Source organism: Cygnus olor, chromosome 27, assembly GCF_009769625.2.
Source record: "Cygnus olor isolate bCygOlo1 chromosome 27, bCygOlo1.pri.v2, whole genome shotgun sequence".
Classification (NCBI taxonomy): domain Eukaryota; kingdom Metazoa; phylum Chordata; class Aves; order Anseriformes; family Anatidae; genus Cygnus; species Cygnus olor.
In genome coordinates this window covers 5,694,197-5,711,525 of record NC_049195.1, presented here as the reverse complement: position 1 = coordinate 5,711,525, position 17,329 = coordinate 5,694,197, and the positions used below count along the sequence as shown (strand labels likewise).

The 17,329-nt window shown below is 45.5% G+C and overlaps 2 protein-coding genes and 1 long non-coding RNA gene across 5 annotated transcripts in view; 1 reads left to right on the top strand and 2 right to left on the bottom strand.

Moving 5' to 3' along the window:
* Positions 1 to 272: 272 nt before the first annotated feature.
* Positions 273 to 8,625, bottom strand: AP3M2 (adaptor related protein complex 3 subunit mu 2). 3 transcript variants are annotated; one of them, XM_040538353.1, is made up of 9 exons: positions 8,561 to 8,625; positions 8,182 to 8,515; positions 6,602 to 6,773; positions 6,001 to 6,138; positions 5,363 to 5,448; positions 4,487 to 4,620; positions 3,407 to 3,614; positions 2,445 to 2,589; positions 273 to 2,020 (listed from the first exon to the last, which is right to left on the bottom strand). In XM_040538353.1, the coding sequence occupies exons 2-9, from the start codon at positions 8,452 to 8,454 to the stop codon at positions 1,920 to 1,922; spliced, it is 1,257 nt and encodes a 418-aa protein (XP_040394287.1). In that variant the 5' UTR covers positions 8,455 to 8,515; positions 8,561 to 8,625; the 3' UTR covers positions 273 to 1,919. The 3 variants fall into 3 exon arrangements, with proteins under 3 accessions (XP_040394287.1, XP_040394288.1, XP_040394286.1); XM_040538354.1 differs by having other exon boundaries at positions 8,182 to 8,510; positions 8,561 to 8,583; XM_040538352.1 differs by lacking the exon at positions 8,561 to 8,625 and having other exon boundaries at positions 8,182 to 8,537.
* A 922-nt stretch (positions 8,626 to 9,547) lies between these two features.
* On the bottom strand, positions 9,548 to 12,527 carry LOC121060493. Its single transcript, XR_005814827.1, has 2 exons — positions 12,128 to 12,527; positions 9,548 to 11,989 (listed from the first exon to the last, which is right to left on the bottom strand). It is a non-coding gene; the product is annotated as an uncharacterized LOC121060493 (long non-coding RNA).
* A 281-nt stretch (positions 12,528 to 12,808) lies between these two features.
* Positions 12,809 to 17,329, top strand: part of KAT6A (lysine acetyltransferase 6A) — a 44,783-nt gene continuing 40,262 nt past the window's right edge. Inside the window, exons 1-3 of the mRNA XM_040538342.1 lie at positions 12,809 to 12,894; positions 14,805 to 14,854; positions 14,968 to 15,738. Of these exons, the coding sequence (XP_040394276.1) occupies positions 15,136 to 15,738 (603 nt within the window). The 5' untranslated portion in view covers positions 12,809 to 12,894; positions 14,805 to 14,854; positions 14,968 to 15,135. The remainder of the gene's footprint in view (positions 12,895 to 14,804; positions 14,855 to 14,967; positions 15,739 to 17,329) is intronic.

The following is a 17,329-nucleotide window of genomic DNA, read 5'->3' as shown; positions in this document are numbered from 1 at the left end:
CCACTTGCTTTTTCAGTTTGGAACAGATTCGTTAACAGAATCTAAGCGATCCAAACAAACACAGGATTGTTACATGTTATAAAGAAAATAATTAATTTTAGCTCTTCAGACAACAATTTATTCCTAAGCTTATAAAATCAATTGTATGAAGACATTCATCTCCCTAAGGTACCCACTATCCAAGGTCCAGTTGTTATAATTTACCTTCATCCTCAAACTTCAACTGTGCATCTTGTAAAGACCACACAAACCACTCTGAAATGACACAGATGACAGGTGAAAATTAATTTTATTGATGCCCTTGTTGAAGCTTATATTTGCACTGAATATGTTCAGCACTAAGGCCATCTGCTGTGGCATTCACCAGTTGAACTGAAAATTGCAATTCCAAAATCAAGATGTCACTCATCTACTGCAAGTATCCCATCACAGGCAAAACAGAATTTGTGTTAGCCTTCGTTTAGGGCCACCTTGTTCCGTTCACAAGCATGAACTACACACATGCTGGACTTCACAGCCACCTGACAAATGCTGTAGTCCATAAGCTACTGTACATGTAACAAGTTCTGATACCAGAGAAATTAACACATTGGCATCTAGTGGCCAAAGAACACATTACAAACAATATGGAACAGTGCATATGCCTCATTTTATATTTATGTATGCTATACAGAGAGAGATGCAGCACAGACTGGGATGGGCTTATGCAGCAACAGCTCCTGCAGAAGGGATGGTCCCAGTGAGAAATCCAACACAGGCTTGAATCCACCTGCACAGCAGCTAATTGAGACAGGAATTGGAATGTGGTACAGCCAGAAACATCACAAAGGTACCAGGACATAATTATTTCAAATAAAGTCATAAGCAAGCAGGAGAACATTAGTATCACCTTCATTTGCAAATAAAAATGTTATTTTAGGCAGGTTTTTTTTTTTAGGTTACTTTAGGTATGTTAGGCAGAAAGAAAAATAGGTTCCAACAAGTTACTGGGATAGCAATTGTCTTCATTTATTTGCAGCTTCAGTTTCAAAGAGTTTCCATCAGAGTGCTATGTCTCCAAGCAAATTCTTGTCCTGCCTCTGCCTCCTCCCTGACTCCCCAAAGAAGCCAGGAGAAACACTACCTCCAAATATTGAGGAAATAAGAACAGAAGCAGAATTACATTCAGATGTCACCATCCGTCAGTTATAAGATAAGAAGTGCTACAGGTGGCTCTTCAGAGGATTCCATACTAAAATTTGGATGGGTTTCCAGTTACTCCCCAAAGATTCAAGAAACTTAACGACCATGATAGATTACAAAATATCAAGGAAAAGTGTTCATTTTTTCCTGCTTCCTCCCTCTGTGGCACCACCCCCAATCTCAGGCTTCTTAAAATCCCATCCTGGCTGGGACAGTCTACCTTTTCACTTCTTTCAGTCTCATCAAGGCAGAATGGCCAGCTAATATCTGCTGCCAAGAACTACAGCTCTCCAACCAAACATCCAGTGATGGGGAAGGGCAGATGCCAGACCATCACAGTGCAATAGAACGTTGTGGAAATTCAACTTCATATCATCTACAAAAGGGATAAAAGCCAGCCAAAACATAAGGAACAGGATGTACAAAAGGGAATAAATCCCTAGAATTTCCTTTAAGACAGTAAGATGAAGGTGGTACAAACTTATATCTGACTCACTAGTCCCAAGTGACCTGAACTCCTCTCCCATCTGCCATTGCTGCTAATACTTCAGGCTTATTTAGGGATGAGATGGCTTCAGGTTAACCTTACTTTTCCCTTCTCCCCAGCACACTAAGTGCTGGTTATCCTGATCAGGCTAAAGGCAAGGGAGCAACCCTAAACAGATTGGGGAGATGCTATATCCAACAGCTAGGGATAGGAGAAACAGGAAAGTGCTTTTCCTCACTATCATGATCCTTTAAGTTCGGACTTGGAACTTTCCAGCCTTAGTCATGTATTTTATCCCCTTGAAGGGCTTGTACTTCTCCCCATACATGTCCAAGCGATTCACCTTCAGTCCTAAAAGCAAACAAATATAGCATAAGACTGACTGCTGCCACAAACACAGACCTTCAGGATAAAGGAACAGAAGAGCGTACTAGAGGGGCAGAGAGCAAGCTTTAGCAAGCAGGAAACGGAGGGGGGAAAAAAAGCAAAAAATAAAAACATAAAAGCTGACAATTGCTAATTGTCAGAATCATTCTTACAAACACAACCATACTCTGAAATTATGTATGAGGCTCTAAGCAAGAAACGCAAGAGGATGTACATAGGCTGTTTCACAGAGCAACAGAGAAGAAATCTATTTATCTGTTGCCAAAGCACACAATTTTCAGATAGGATGTTCTGAAGAGAAGGTCTGAAGAGCTACATCAGCTACATGCAGAGTAAACACTTCGACAGAGAAGAAAACATACCGCTTCTTTACCTGATGGTCACTTACCAGATATAGCCAGCTGCTGAATTTTAAACTGCAGGTTAATAGTGGGGTTTTCATCGGGTTTTGATGTCCCAGCTTGCAGGTTCATGCTTCCCTTCAGACTTGGCAGCTTCTGGGGGTTTATTTTCCCCACATCCCATGAGAGCAACTTCAAGGAACAACAAATGCAGCAGTCAAGCAGAAATACAGTAACAACCTCTAAAGAATAATCCCCTTCCAATGACAATTTTTAACGTTTCTCTATGAAAAAGCTCTTTGTCTCAGTATCTTGCCTTTCATATTGGACATACAACACACACTCCTCCTCTCCATCCAGTCGGGTCCTCCACTTCAGACATAGTAAAGACTTAAGGAGCAGCTGTCTCAGAGACCCTTGTTCTCCCTCTCTTTCCAATGATGTTCCCCAAAAGTCTACCATCAATGGTATTTCCACTATTTGTGCTACAAGCCACAATTGCTATGGGTAACGGTGACATAGATAACACAGAATCACCTCCTTTCTATGTGGCTGAAGCTGTGTTGCCTGATGCTCTACTGTGGATAAACTTCTAAGTTTGCAGAAAGATAATATTGAACCACTGGGGAGGAGGAAATTACTAACCAACTGAAATCATCATTTGCAAAGGATCAAGTCTTAGCATGCAGTGCATGACAACCAGATATGCAGAAATCCGTAAACCAGTCACTAAACTACTGTCTCATCGTATAACACCAGTCCTCGTACTTCCTGCACACACTATGCAACCAAAACTAAATCCATTCTGGCACTGAGCTATTTGCTGTCGGGCGTAAAACAACTTCTTGAGTGCAATTGTTCAAAAACCAGGGGTATATTAAGTTCTCACCCAAGAAAAGATACTGCCTTCAGGGCATCAACATTCAAAGGAATGATCTTGAAAGGATCATTAAGTCAACTTCATTTGCTGAAAGATTTACATAAATAAATAAAATCTACTTTCTCTCACCTTTGTAACTGGGTCAAAGATGTGTGCTCCTTGTGAGGGTGTGAGGCTCATATTTAAGACACCTTTTGGCATCTGGCTAGTGACCATCACTCCCTCTATAGTCTTCCCCATAGTCTGCTTTGGCCCCACTGTGATTTCAAAGCGTCCCAGTGAGCCGCTATCACGGAAACTGATGTTGTGTTTAACATAGACAGGAATTGCCACAAGACTAGAATAAAGACAATAACAAAGAAACCTTGTGAATTTCTTGCCTTCATCTTTGCTTTTCAATGTTCCCAGTAAAAAGGGCAAGGACTACAGCAGAGAAAGCAATGAGATCTATGTTCTTTATTTACCAAATCAAAGAGCAAAGTCATAATGCTGTCCTCAAGTCTTTCTTACTATTAAAAAAAAAATCAAACTTCCCATATCTTAGTTTTCCACTGTCATACAAGACAGGTAAGGACACCCAATGTGATAGGAGAATTGAGCAAGAGAGGGGAGAAACTTTTCACATGTCACAACCAAGATGGTAAGTAGTCCCAGGCAGAGCAACACCACTTGAACTGCATGCTTTCAGTTTGACTTTTCCCCCCACACTCCTTTTCAACTACTTGAGGTAAGAGTGACAAAGTCTAACAAAACGCTTTAACATCTGTAACCCCAACTGCTAGTCAGTAGCCTGCTTCCAGAAAAGAGTGCAAACAGCTGACAAGAACTTGTAGTTTCATTAAAAAAGACATCGAAAAAATCAACATGATTATCAAACTAGTTTGTTTTATCTTAAAAAAAAAAAAATTGTAAACACAGGAAATTAACAGCCCGGTTACTCCATACTGCCTAATTCATTCTCACTCTAGATTGTTCATCTGCTACCAGATTTTGACAGATGCAGGTTGACCAGTAAAAAGAGACCAGAATCACTGCTCCAAACAAGGGGAAAACACATTTAAAAAAAAAAGTGCGGATTAACACACACCCCTATTTTACATGGCACAAGAAGTTACCTAATCTTTAAAAGACATTCTCCCCCCCCACTTCCTTCTTTCTAGTCAAGAAGACCCAAATTCCATAATTCACTGCACTAAATTCACCACTTACTTCTGAGCACTGACATGGTAAGACAGCAAGCGAAAATTTCCATCAGGAGGAATAAAGGAGAGTATTCTCTCTGACTCCCAGCGCTTAAACCGTACACATGGATGAAAGCTGACATCATCCAACAACCGAGGGTTCTGAAATAAAAGAAAGGTTAAAGAAGGCAGTACTACCTAAATAACTACTTAAATTCTTCAATCTCCTATCCACGAAGGGCCCAGCATTTGACACTCTGCACCTTTGAACATATCTACATTGAGACATTTTAAGCCATTTTATGCTGCTACACCTCTGCAATAGCGGCACTGAATACCCTCAGTTCTAATCAGACTGCCCATTAGGAAAAATTTCTTTACCCTGAGGATGGTCAAACACTGGAACAGGGTTCCTAGAGAGGTGGTTGATACCCCATGCCTGTCAGTGTTCAAGAGGTATTTGGATAATGCCCTCAATAACATGCTTTAACTCTTGGTTAGCCCTGAAACGGTCAGGCAGTTAAACTAGATGATCTCTTAAGATCCTTCCAATTAAAATATTCAATTCTATTTTTGCAAATTCCATCGTGTTAAATAATTATATTGATGCATACTTCTAAAAAGGATGGCCCTTTAAAATATCTGCCTAAAGCACTACTATATCACAGAAACTTAGTCACAGAATGCGCTAACAGTATTTTCAACAAAGAACCTGAAAATAAAATCTTTACACTCAAAGCTGCTGAAGTTCACTATGAGTTCCCACTGTCAGTTCTTCCTCTTTTTGTTTGGTATACTCAGGTCCTGATCTAATTGAATACATCACGGTGAGACTGAGATCTTAGTAGCATGGCTGGGAAGCCCTTTTCAAGGATTTAATTAAAGATACATCCTTGAGCTTTACCATAAAGGACAGGGTAAGGTCTGGCATCCCAGTCAGCTTGACACAAGCATCAATCACCCCTTGGATTTCAGCAGTAATTGTGGAACCTGCAACAACAAAATAAACACAGGAGGTTACGTGAACCTGGTCAAAATTCATTACAACATGGAAAAACTATCAACAAGGAAGAAGGGAATTTAATGTCTTTATGAAGTGTCATGGCTCATTATGTTGCCTCCTCGATGTATTTCTAATTCCCAACCACTTTTCAAGAAGATACATATAAGTAAAAACCACCGATGCCAGTAACTTCCATTCTAATGGCCAACAGCAATAGCTCCCAACTCTAACAAGGCTAAGATACGTTAAAACTAAGGAGATAGCCCTGTACAGAATTTCCCATCACCTTCTATTTTCCCAGTACAGAGTTGCTTACAAGATCTCATGAACAGTCAGAAGAGGAAGAAGATTTAAAATTTTGATACTTTTCTAAAATTTTTGACTGAATAGCACCTACAAGCTGGCAACATTCCAAAGTAAGAATAGGAATAAAGCTTCCCACACAGAGATGAGAGAGCACCTCTTTGGAAAACATAAATCCTTCTTCCAGCACCATCAGGACAACTTACCCTTGTCTTAGCCAAAAGCAACTCCCATACCTGATTTGTCAATGATTGCATCTATTTCCTCAATCACATCAAAGTATGCCTCATTGTTGGTATATTTTACACCAGTACGTCTCCAAGGCACCACTGATAGCTGTCCAGTAGGAAGCTGGTCACCCACATTAGTGCTTCCTGGAAAAAGAACGGTAATCGTAACAACCAGAAAAGATAGACAACACTCCAGAACAAGTTCCTGGCCTCACCCAACTAGACTGTAATTAATTTCCAAGAAACCTCTGTCTCTTTGTGGAAGAACAATTACTCTTCCAGACTCCTTGTATTCTACAGTTTGCATCTCTCCCACACCCAACTCCAGAACATATCACAGTAAAATACAGGAAAAAGTAACTAAAAGACAAAACAAAAAAACACTGACAAAACAAGCAAACAAACAAACAAACAAACATGCAGCTGGTGCTGGAACCAGGACAAACCTCAAAGAAAAGCACTAACACAGGACTTCCAAAACACACCTCTGCTGGGGTTTAGAAAGGTACAGAACAACATACGTTTTCTTCACCTCTGTCCAGATTTACTTCTGGAGGAATACTGCCACATGGCCTTACCAGCTTATCTACTTTTTGTTTCCTTGTACCTGTGATGGTGTTGACAACTGTTCGCAGGATTGTTGGAGGTTTTATCAGCTCCTTGAGAATATTGGATTCTGTTGCCAATGGAAAGCCATTGTCCAGCATCTCTTCCAGCACCTCATAAACCACTACAACATTGTCCTTGATCATCACCTCTGAACAGACACCAAAGTAATCCTGTTCAAAAGAAATAATTACTTAATCTCTAGAGGAGAGACTTAGTGATCATTCAGTTCACTGTCCTCCCACACAGAAATAAATCAAGTCTTTTCTTGCAAGAGGTGAAATAGCATCGAAGCTCCACACATTAGCAGAAGTATATCAGAGAGACTGAACGCTCCAACGGGGAAGCACAATTCTAAGCATACCTCCAATCACCGCAACAGCAAGCTGGCAAATCACTGCATCATCAAGTGTTCCTATTTCCTTTCTATATAATGGGATCCGCTCTGACAGCCAAGAAATTTTTTTAATTGGCACTTGAAAACAGCTCTATTGTAACTGATTAAGCTGCAATACTAATTAACATATATTTCCTGCAGTACATTTTTGGCCTGAACATGGAACAGAGCTAACTTCCATTTCAACAGAAGTAACTCAGATTGATTGTAATAACGCTTATAACTAGTTACTCCAATACTGATCATGGCTACAAAAAAAGAACTGCAGAATGATAGCTGGGAATGCAACTGTCACAACGTTCTTTGGAATTTCCAATTAAATTACTTTTCCATGCAAGCCATGTCTAGCCAAATAGCTCAGTAGAGCATGAGAACCAGTCTCAGGCAACCTAAAGAAAATATAACAGGTCTCACCAACAAAAAGTCAAACACAAGAAACCCCATGCTGCTTGGGCTCAGACCCTGGGGATTAAACAAAAACAGTCAATCCATGCACTGAGCTCAATGAAAGATAACTCAGAGCCTACAAAGAGTCACGGTCTGACTGGCACTTGGAAGCAAAGCTCATGTGATACTCATTTGACCAAGCACTCACATTTCCTGTATTCTGGTAGGATGCTGGTCACAAGACATTTCAAATCCAGACTGCACAATCATATTGCTGGCAGGCAGAAGAGGCATGTTCTGCCTTTTACATCCCCTAACTGACTGGCAGCCGTGTCAACTACAGCACAGAGAAAATAAAGCTGCTTTGAGGTAACTCCTATCATTGTTTTCTTTAGGGAGCACGATTCCCTTCCGAGAAACATCATCAGATGTAAACACGCGGGCAGACTGTCACCGATCGACTAAAGCACATGAGCTGCACAAACTCCTTATAGAGAAGTCCAGCTCGGTCTTGTTTCACAGCTCCTGGAAGATGTAAGACCGCAAAACAGAAGCGCAGCTCTCGGCTGCTGAGGGGCCCTGCCGGCGAGCACATGCCGATTTCAAATCCACCCCGGGCAGTCCCTTCCTAACCCCGCAAGCTCTCAGGACCCGCGGGAGACCCTCGCTGGCGCAGGATGAGCGTCAAGAGACAGGGAAAGGAGAAAAACCGCTGCGGCCCCTGTCCCCCTCCCGGCCGCCGTTGCCCTTCGCCAACCGCCTCCCGGCGCCACCCGGCCGCCTGCGCCCCGCCGCACCTGGAAGGTGTCGACGACGCGGTGCAGGAACTCGATGACGAAGAGGGGCGGCACCTCGCTCTGGATGACGGCCACGAAGAAGATCTTGTGGCGGTAGACGCTGAGCAGGCAGTGGTGCGGCGTGGGGATCACCGGCGGCACGTTCTCCGCCTCCGAGGCCCTCTCCTGCGCCTCGAAGAAGTAGTCGCAGACGGAGCGGCTGACGGCGCTCTTCCAGTGCTTTTCCAGGAAGATGTCCCCCGACGCGTTGATCAGGAACAGGCTGTGGATCATGGCGGCGGCCGGGGCCGGGGCCGGGGCCGGGGCCGGGGCCGGGGCCGCAGTCGGGCCTCGCCTCGCCTCGCCTCGCCTCGCCTCGCCTCGCCTCTTCTCCCCTCCCCTCTCCTCTCCTCGCCTCCCCTCGGCTCCTCCGGCCCCCGCCGGCCCGGCCCCGGGCCCGCCCCTGCCCCCTGAGGCCCCGCCTCCCAGCGCGCGGATTGGTAGCGCCGAGTAAGAGCCCCCCGCAACCTCTCGGGGCGGGCTTCGCAGCGAGCACCCCAATTGGGCGGCCCGCTAACGGCCGAGCCCGATAGGCCGAGGAGAGGCGCGCGGCTGATGACGCACGCGGAGCGGCCTGCCTGGGCCGCAGTCGGCCCGGAGAGTGAGCCCCGCCGCGCCGGCTGCGGGCCGAGCCGCCGGGAGGGGGCGGCCCCGCCTCAACCCCAGCCCCGCCGCCCGCTCCCTGCCAGGCCCGCAGCGCCCGGCGCCCCCTCGCGCGCTCCCGGCGGCGCCGAGGCCCCGGGCTCCAGGCGCCCCAAGCGCCCAGGCCGCCGCGCCTCCCCCGTCCTCCCCACCGTGAGGGGCTTGCGTCGGCCTTGCAGGTGGGGCGGCCGCGGCCGCGCTCTTCGGCGGAGAGAGCAGAGCCTGCGGCCTCCTGCAGCCGCAAGCCGAAGGGGAACGGAGCCCCTCCCTAATTTCCTTTAAGCTTTTTTCTTTTTGCGGTGGACGTCTATCCGTACAGCCTGTGAAACTTGGTACGTGACCCGGTTCCGCAGCGAGGAGCAGCCAGTCAGATGTTTTCCACTGCACTGTTTTACTGGCTTGCTCACCACAGAGTAGTAGCACTACTGAAAACACAATCCAGCCACAGTCAAAATGACAATCGTCACGCAAAACGCATCTACGTTCTAGGCTGAGCGACTCCTTTGCACAACTAGAACAGGTGACTTGTGTATGCAGAGCAGGTCTCTCGACTTCTGAGTCAAGCAGATGCCTTTGCCAATAATTTCTTGATTTCACTACCATTATAGTCCAAAAGGGCTGCTCCCATCAACTACTTTGAGAACAAATGTAAATACAACAAAAAAAACCTTTTTATACCATGAAATAAGCTGTCTGAACATACAACCTTTATTACAGGGGAAGGAAGGTGACAGACTACTGGTTAGGACTGCTGCAAAAGCACTGAAAGACTCAGGTCTGAGTCTCCACTGCTAACTATTCTACAATGTTGTGGGCGTATCTCACTGACAGTTATATTAGCAAGTTTGGAAGATGAGTAAACAGGATGGATTGACCATGTCAGAATGAAAAAAAAAAAGCAGCACCGTTTAAAGTTTAAATTAGATCTCTTTTTGTACTACTATTTTCCCACCAAATGGGCCAGAGGTCAGCCTGTTGTCTCTGACGTTACCTTTTATTAATTCAACATACACTAGGTGAGCTTTTTTACTATAACAGAAATAAAGGAGAACTCACCTATACATTGATTTATCATTTACACTCAAGTGCATTTTTATGCAGCAAGATGTTTTTTAAATGTCTAATTCAAATTACTGCAATGAATTATGCATTTCAGAGCAACAAAGTGGTATAAATTGTTCATTTAATTACAGCATTCTGTTATAAATTTAAAATAAATATGTATGGTTTTAACATCATCACTGTCTCAGAGGCTTTTGGAGTCTGTATTAACAGAAGTCATATAGGCATCATAGACAGAAAACAGCAGCACATAGTTAAGCGTATGCAAAAGCATAAATTGCTTGCACTCCTCATCAAAATAGTTAATATTTTACCTAGTTCACGATGTTGTTACTTCTTTATATTTCCTATAGCAACCTTGTTTTTTTTAGTCATCAAGAATGTCAGTGCCAATGCAAAAGAAACCATAGGGTAATTAATTATTTCTGCACACCAAAGGTAAAGGTTGCGGAAGGATGAAGGGGAATACATTTGTTTATAATCCTATAGACTTATGAAAAACTAATCACAAGAGATATCTTGTCAAAATCCCTTGAGTAGTCTGGCCTTTGAAGAGTTGCTGTGTAGCTGGGATGCTAACTTGAAATTTAAACTTCTCCAAGAATTTTCCCATATCTTGTTGGCACCTGCAGAGAACAATTAAGAGTTCCACCACTGTTTACGGCTGCAGATATGCGACCTGTCTGCTTCCAAACTGTTAGCAGAAGAATCCCATTTTCTTCTGAACATTAGTAATGCTTTTCTCCACAAGTGGCTCAGGAGCTTATATAAACTGGAATCTAAAAGAACATAGCAGAAGGTGTAGCCCGAACGTACTGTCATGTTGCTGGTTAATTTAGTGGCAGCCTGAAAATAGTTCAGTAAAGGCATTAGTCTCTTGTGAAAGTGCATGAACCCCCAGAGGAAAAGAGCAAAAAAAGAGATTTGCAACAAAATGCTGTTGCCAAACTGTACACTGTCTTCACGAAAAAGCAATCCCTTACTATCTGTTGGTTGCTGTATGTAGAATTCTGATGATTTAACTGTTAGCTTGTGATGTGAAAATAAAAAGAGAGTAGAAGAAAAAAGGCTAGTTTTCATCTCTGAAATACCAAACAACAACAATTAATTTTGTAAGGCTGACAATAATAATCTACTGCAAATTTTGAAACAAAATAGACTGCAGACTGACACTCTGCTTTCTAGGAACACAACTGGGTTTCACTGTTATGTACTGAGTCGTTTCAGCAATGTGTGAGTAAGTATTGTTATGCTTACTCACATTATTCTCTGGAAATTACATTTATATATTTATTAGCTTTTCAGAATTTAAAACCACAGCCTTGGAATTTAAGGCATTGAAGTACCTGAATTTCCACCCTTCCACTCAGGAAGAGGTGGGAGAAGAGATTAATTTGTATGGCGAATCCAACTCTGGGAAGGGCAGACCTCCACAGTTTGCATGAGAGGAACAGAACTGTTTGTACAATACCTCGTACAAGAGCACCTCAAACTCCATTGGCTTCCCAAACAGTTCAAGTAACAAGCAATTCATGTTCATACTGAAAAACCTATTTTGTTAAAACACCAAAAGATTTCCTCTTGCTCAAAAGAGAAATTTCTCACCACAAGACATTGAACAAAGCCATTCAGAAAACACCACTTTGTTGCTTTATCAACTGTCTTCATGACGTTTCTTAAGATTTTTTCGTTTCTGAAAAGGGAAGCTTGCATGAATCTTTACCCAGCAGTTGTCCTTTAAGCTAACACTGAAAAATGTGTACCTGACATCGTGCATACACAGCTGTTTTAAAAAAAGGTTAGGGAACTGCGCGCAGCACATAACCACATAGTATAAATAACAGTGAGATTATTTTAATCAAGTACAACCTAGGAGAGAATGCCATAATTTTGTAAAATTAGAATTTGCTCTTTGCTCTTTTCTGTCAACTTTTGACAGACACTAGGTCCAATGTCGTACACGTGCAGGGCAGAGCCATGCTGCTGCCTGTATTAGCCGAGGGTGGATGCTCCCCAGTGGGTCCCCTCTGATTCCAGTGACAAAGAGCCAGCTCTGTGGAGCCTACTGCAGAACCAAGACCAAAATACATTGAGATCCCAAGTTATCTCAGTGCTCATGCTTTGGCAACATATTTCTACACAATAAACTAAAGCTTATCTCGATGATGTGCACATCAAAGATGTAGAAAGTTACTGAAATTACCTCACAAAGCCGCCTAAGGAGAGAGCAGTTTTCGAGCACGTGCATGTGAGTGGTACGGGCACGGCACGCGGCTCCCCACGCCAACGGGCACCGTTATTTCAGAAAACACCACGTCAGTGTCTGTAAGTCAGAAGAACCACGCGTCGCCGCTCCAGACACGAGCTCGGTTAAGCCCCACACGCGGATCTCCTTCCCACCCCGCGGGCCGTGACCACCCGCTGGCGGCGGTGACCCAGCCTCTAGCCGTGCCCCTGAGGCACAGCCCCGCGCCTCCAGAGCGCGGAGGCCTTCCGCACCCGCGCGGCCCCAGCTCCCGGCAGGGCGTCGTTTCCAGTCAGCCTTCACCGGGCGCCGCCGCCGCCGCCTTCCCTCCCCGGCCGGCCGCGCACGCCCTGCCCGCACGGCGCCCCAGGTCGCCCGCGGTGCCCGGCTCCGCCTCTCCCCGCCGCGCGCTGCCGCCCGGGACCCGGCCTGGCCCGGCCCGGCCCGGCCCGGCCCGGCCCGCCGCCGCCCCCAGTCCCGACCCCGGCCCCGGCCCCGCCACCGCCCCCTCTCCGCGGCTCCTCCCGGCGGCGGCCGCGGTGCTGGCGGCCACCCCCGCCCGCCGCGCTGTTCCCTGCGCGCGCCCCCGCCCGCCGCGGGCTGTTCCCCTCGCGCGCCCCCTCCCCCCGCCGCAGAGCTCCGGACCCAAGATGGCCGCCGTGTCAGTTTCGGGCTTCGCCGCCGCTCGGCCTCGGCTTCTCGGTTCCCGTCTCTCGCGGGCCTCGGTAAGGAGCGCTGCCAGGACCGCCCCGGCTCGGCTGCCCGGCGCCGGGGGCCGCGTGGGCAGGCGGCTGGCGAGCCCGCCGTCGGGTGGAAGGGGAAGGCCCGCCGGGCGCACCAGGCTCGCGGCCTGTTCCGGCCCCGCCGCCGCTTTGCGCCAGGCCCGGCCCCGGCCGCCCGCCGCTCCGGGGCCCGCCGGGCCTTGGCCCCGGGGAGGCGGCGGCTGCGGCTCGGCGCGGATGAGGCGGCGGCGCGGGCCTCGGGGTCGCGGGGCGAGCCGCGCTCCGTCCCCGGCGCGGGGAAAGGCGAGGAGGCGGAGGCGGGCGCGGGCCCGGCCGAACCGGTGCGAGGCGCTGGGCTGCGCCGCCCCGCTCCTGGGCGCTCGGAGTCGGCGGGGGGCTCGGCCGGCCGCGGGGGCCGCGGCCTGCGCCCCGCTTGCCCCGATCCCGCCGGCGCGAGTCCCGCGGCCGAGGCAGGCCGCCCTAGGGAGAGCCGCGCGCGGGGCCCGCCCGAGGGAGGGATGGGGCCGAGCGGTAGCAGGTGCAGGGACCGCTCGTCGCGCGGGGAGCGAGCGACCCGCCGCTGGGACCGGCCCCGCATCGCCTCGGCCTGGCCGGGCGGTTACGTAACGTCCCGGGCACGGAGCTCCGCCGGGGGCAGCGGTGCCTCCGCCCGGAGCCCGGAGCCCTCGCGCAGTGCTGGCTGGAGCCCACCGGGAGCGCGGCCTGGCCTTGCCGGGCGGGCAGGTCTCCCGGTCCGCGCTTCCCTTTCCGTTTGTTGTTGTCGGGGTGCAAAAAAAGAAAAACAAAACTCTAGGCAAGTGCTGCAGCCCTCCTGGTCTGAACGGTAGTTCCGAATCTTTCTGGTACTGGATGCCTGGAGCTGTGCAATTGAGTCTGATGTCTGTATGCAAATGTGTTCTGTGTGTTGATAAATTCTTGAATACTTACTAGAAAGCAGAATGGAAGAGAACTGTGTTGATGACTAGCTTATGACTAAAACTTCCCTTGCAGGAAAATCATTATCCGTTTAATAAACAGTTTACAAATTCTTCAGGGATAGTGTACTTTTACAGTAGAACTTCAGCACAGCATACTGTTATCACACTAAGAAAAAGTCTTTGTTAAAGAGAACTAAAGGCTGTGAAGTAGGGCCTCCTACCCTTCCATCTGCATCTTTAATTAGCAATGACATAAGCATTTGTTTTTCATTTGTGTAGGGTCACCTGTTACTTTGTCTTCAAGTGTTTTCAGTGTGCCTCATCTATGAAAGATTATAATGTTGTAGTCTTCTTTTCTGCACTCTTTGGAAGTGGAACATTTAATTACAGTCTCAAGCTGTGTTTCTTCGCTTTTTTTCTTGATGGAACAACTGTCATAGCTTTTCTTAGCGGGAGGGAGTCAGACCTATGATTACGCTCTTGGAAGAGTTCTGAAAGTTCCTTGTTGTTTGCTCAAGACTCTTGATTATTCCTACTGCTTTCTATTCAAGTTTCAGGCAGTGTCTTCCGTGTACAAAAATGAAGAGAGCTGCTGGTTTGTTTTCTTTTGTTTGGTTGGGTTTTGTTTGTGTTTTCTTGCTCGTGATTTGTATATTTATAAGATCCTTGTGTATTTTTTTAATGTTAAAGTAGGTTGTGCTCAGCAATGATATAAAACTTGTTGTAGAGTTTATGCTAACTTATGGACTGAAATTAAAAGGGCACGCTTTTTTTTTTCCTCTGGGTTGTATGGAATTAGTTATTGCAATGTTAAACCATTTTTTATTAGCAGTGAAGATAGAATCTTAATTATTACTTCAGTGTAACAGAACTGTAGTAATGGATTAAAACTCTGCAGTGTGTGTAATGAATTAATGTTGGCTGCTATTTTTTTTTAACGGTTCATTGGAAATATCTCCTCTTGCTCTCTTCCAGGCTTAATGTTACGGTTCTTCTGCTTGTGAGTGTGCAGGCCACAAGCTGAGGTGAGATTTGTTGAAATCTTTCTATCTTTGTGGAAAAACATTCTTGGAATTTATTATGGGACTTCTTGGAAAGAATGAGGAAATTTCTAATAGTTTTGCTTTCCTCTTTGCAGTGTGAAAACAATTAATGTTTGAGAAAGGAGGAGTAATTCAGAACGGAAAACGTGTATGCTATGGTTAGCTGTTTCCCATCATCCGAGAATCTGTTTTCCCATCGTGTGAAACTTGTTCAGCATAGGGATAAAGGATAACGACTCTATGGATATACAGAATTCTTCACCATGGTAAAACTCGCCAACCCGCTGTATACGGAGTGGATTTTGGAGGCAATCAAAAAGGTAAAGAAGCAAAAACAGCGTCCTTCAGAGGAGAGGATATGCAATGCAGTGTCTTCGTCACATGGTTTGGACCGCAAAACTGTTCTGGAACAGTTAGAGTTGAGTGTTAAAGATGGAACTATTTTAAAAGTCTCCAACAAGGGTCTCAACTCCTACAAGGATCCTGATAATCCTGGGAGAATAGCACTTCCAAAGCCCCGGAACCATGGAAAGTTGGATGGTAAACCAAACGTGGACTGGAATAAACTTATCAAACGGGCAATTGAGGGCTTGGGTGAGTCTAGCGGCTCGTCCTTGAAAAACATTGAACGCTTTCTGAAAGGTCAGAAAGATGTGTCTGCATTATTTGGAGGTAGCGCTGCCTCCGTTTTTCACCAGCAATTGCGATTAGCTGTCAAACGTGCTGTTGGCCATGGTAGGCTCCTTAAAGATGGACCTCTGTACCAACTCAACACTAAAGCAACCACTAATGCTGAAGGGAAGGAGAGTTTTGAGTCTCTTTCCTGTCTGCCTCCAGTGTGTCTGCTTCCCCATGAAAAGGATAAGGTAAGGCCTGATTTACGCGAGCATTTTTGTGTATTTGATGAAATATGTCAGTGCAGAGTCACAATTTGAAGTCGATTTGTCTAACTTGCATCTTGTAAGGTCGAAATGCTGAATATGCTTTGAGGATCCTACTCTGTTCAAATTTCTGAGCATGATCAGTGAAACTTGAATAGGTGATAATTTGTACCTTGGACATGAAAACTGCAACCAAAAAACCGTCGATTTTACCTCTTACGTTTTGGTACACCGGAGCTGAATGGATGCTGACAGGCTTACTGTACAGTTATGTTAGCGAACCATAGGAAGTAAGCCCCCTATTTTCAAGATAGAGTGGATTTGCAAAGCAAACAAGATCATCTTATTTTCACGTTTTTATTTTACTGATTCAGCTGCTTATCTGAATACAGATAACATTGCAAAGTGCTGATGAGCAATTGTTGCCTAATACTGTCATAGAGGCTTTAAGTGTTTGCAGTGAAGAATTTGGTTTCTGTCCCCATACGGCTTTGTTGTGAAATATAAAGAGAAGGTACATAGGATATAGCAGTTGAAATGAGGAGTGAAATCAGAAGATGTAGAGAGCAAAGGAAATGTTGTAATGAACAGTCGTGGACTTGCACTCTCTTCTGTGTGCCTTACACCCATCCTTGAATGTAGTTCGTTATACAAACCAAAGCACTTTTCTGTTGTTTTCTTTTATTTTCATGCTTTCTTTTTCCACTTTCTGCCATCCTTCTGTGTGCTTAAGGTCTTTGACCCTCCACTCCAACCTTGAGATCAAGTTTGTTGGAGTGAAACTGATACCATCAGTATCTTTCCTGTCCTTGTTATGCTGCTGTGGGAGTAGAGTAAAACTGAAGTCTGCTTTTGTTTATTGAACGTCAATTTGCCACTGATTCATATCTTTGTACTACAAATCTCCAGGACTTCTAGTACTTGAAATTTACTTTTTCTATACATAATAGATACATTCATCATCAGTGATGGGAATTTTTTTTGTTGTCACCTTCAGTGATGAGGTTTTTGAGTGTGATGATCATGGTTTTTTTTTCTAATTAGGTTTACTCTCCAGTGAGAGGGCTTGTTTATGATCTGTTAGGGTTTGAAGAGGTAAAACTACTGTAGGAGTCTTCCTCCTAAAAAATCTGAGTATCTGCTTTATCATCAGTAAAGATTCTCAGAAGTCTTCATTTAACTGTTCAAGTTCTACTGTGGATGGAGTACTTGCTAGTCAGCATGGTGTGTTGCGTGCTGGTGGAATGTATGATTAAGTAATAATATGTTGAAAATTCCAGCAGCTTCCTTAAGTACTCTGTCTAGATATGTTTCCTGTGTACTACTACAACTATATCCGTAATAAAATTGGTAATGAAAACTGATTATAAACAAGCCTGGTACACGTGGGAGCTGAATTGAGAGTGGTAGTAACAGTGGAAAATATTAGCTGTGCTTATTATTATTAACACTGTGTGTTTCACAGCCTAATCAGTCTTGTGATGTGCCAAAACTCAGAACCAATTTGATATTCTTTCAGATTAAGTGTTCCCTGTTTTTTTCTTAGAACAGGACATATTGGTATAGTGAGTGATAA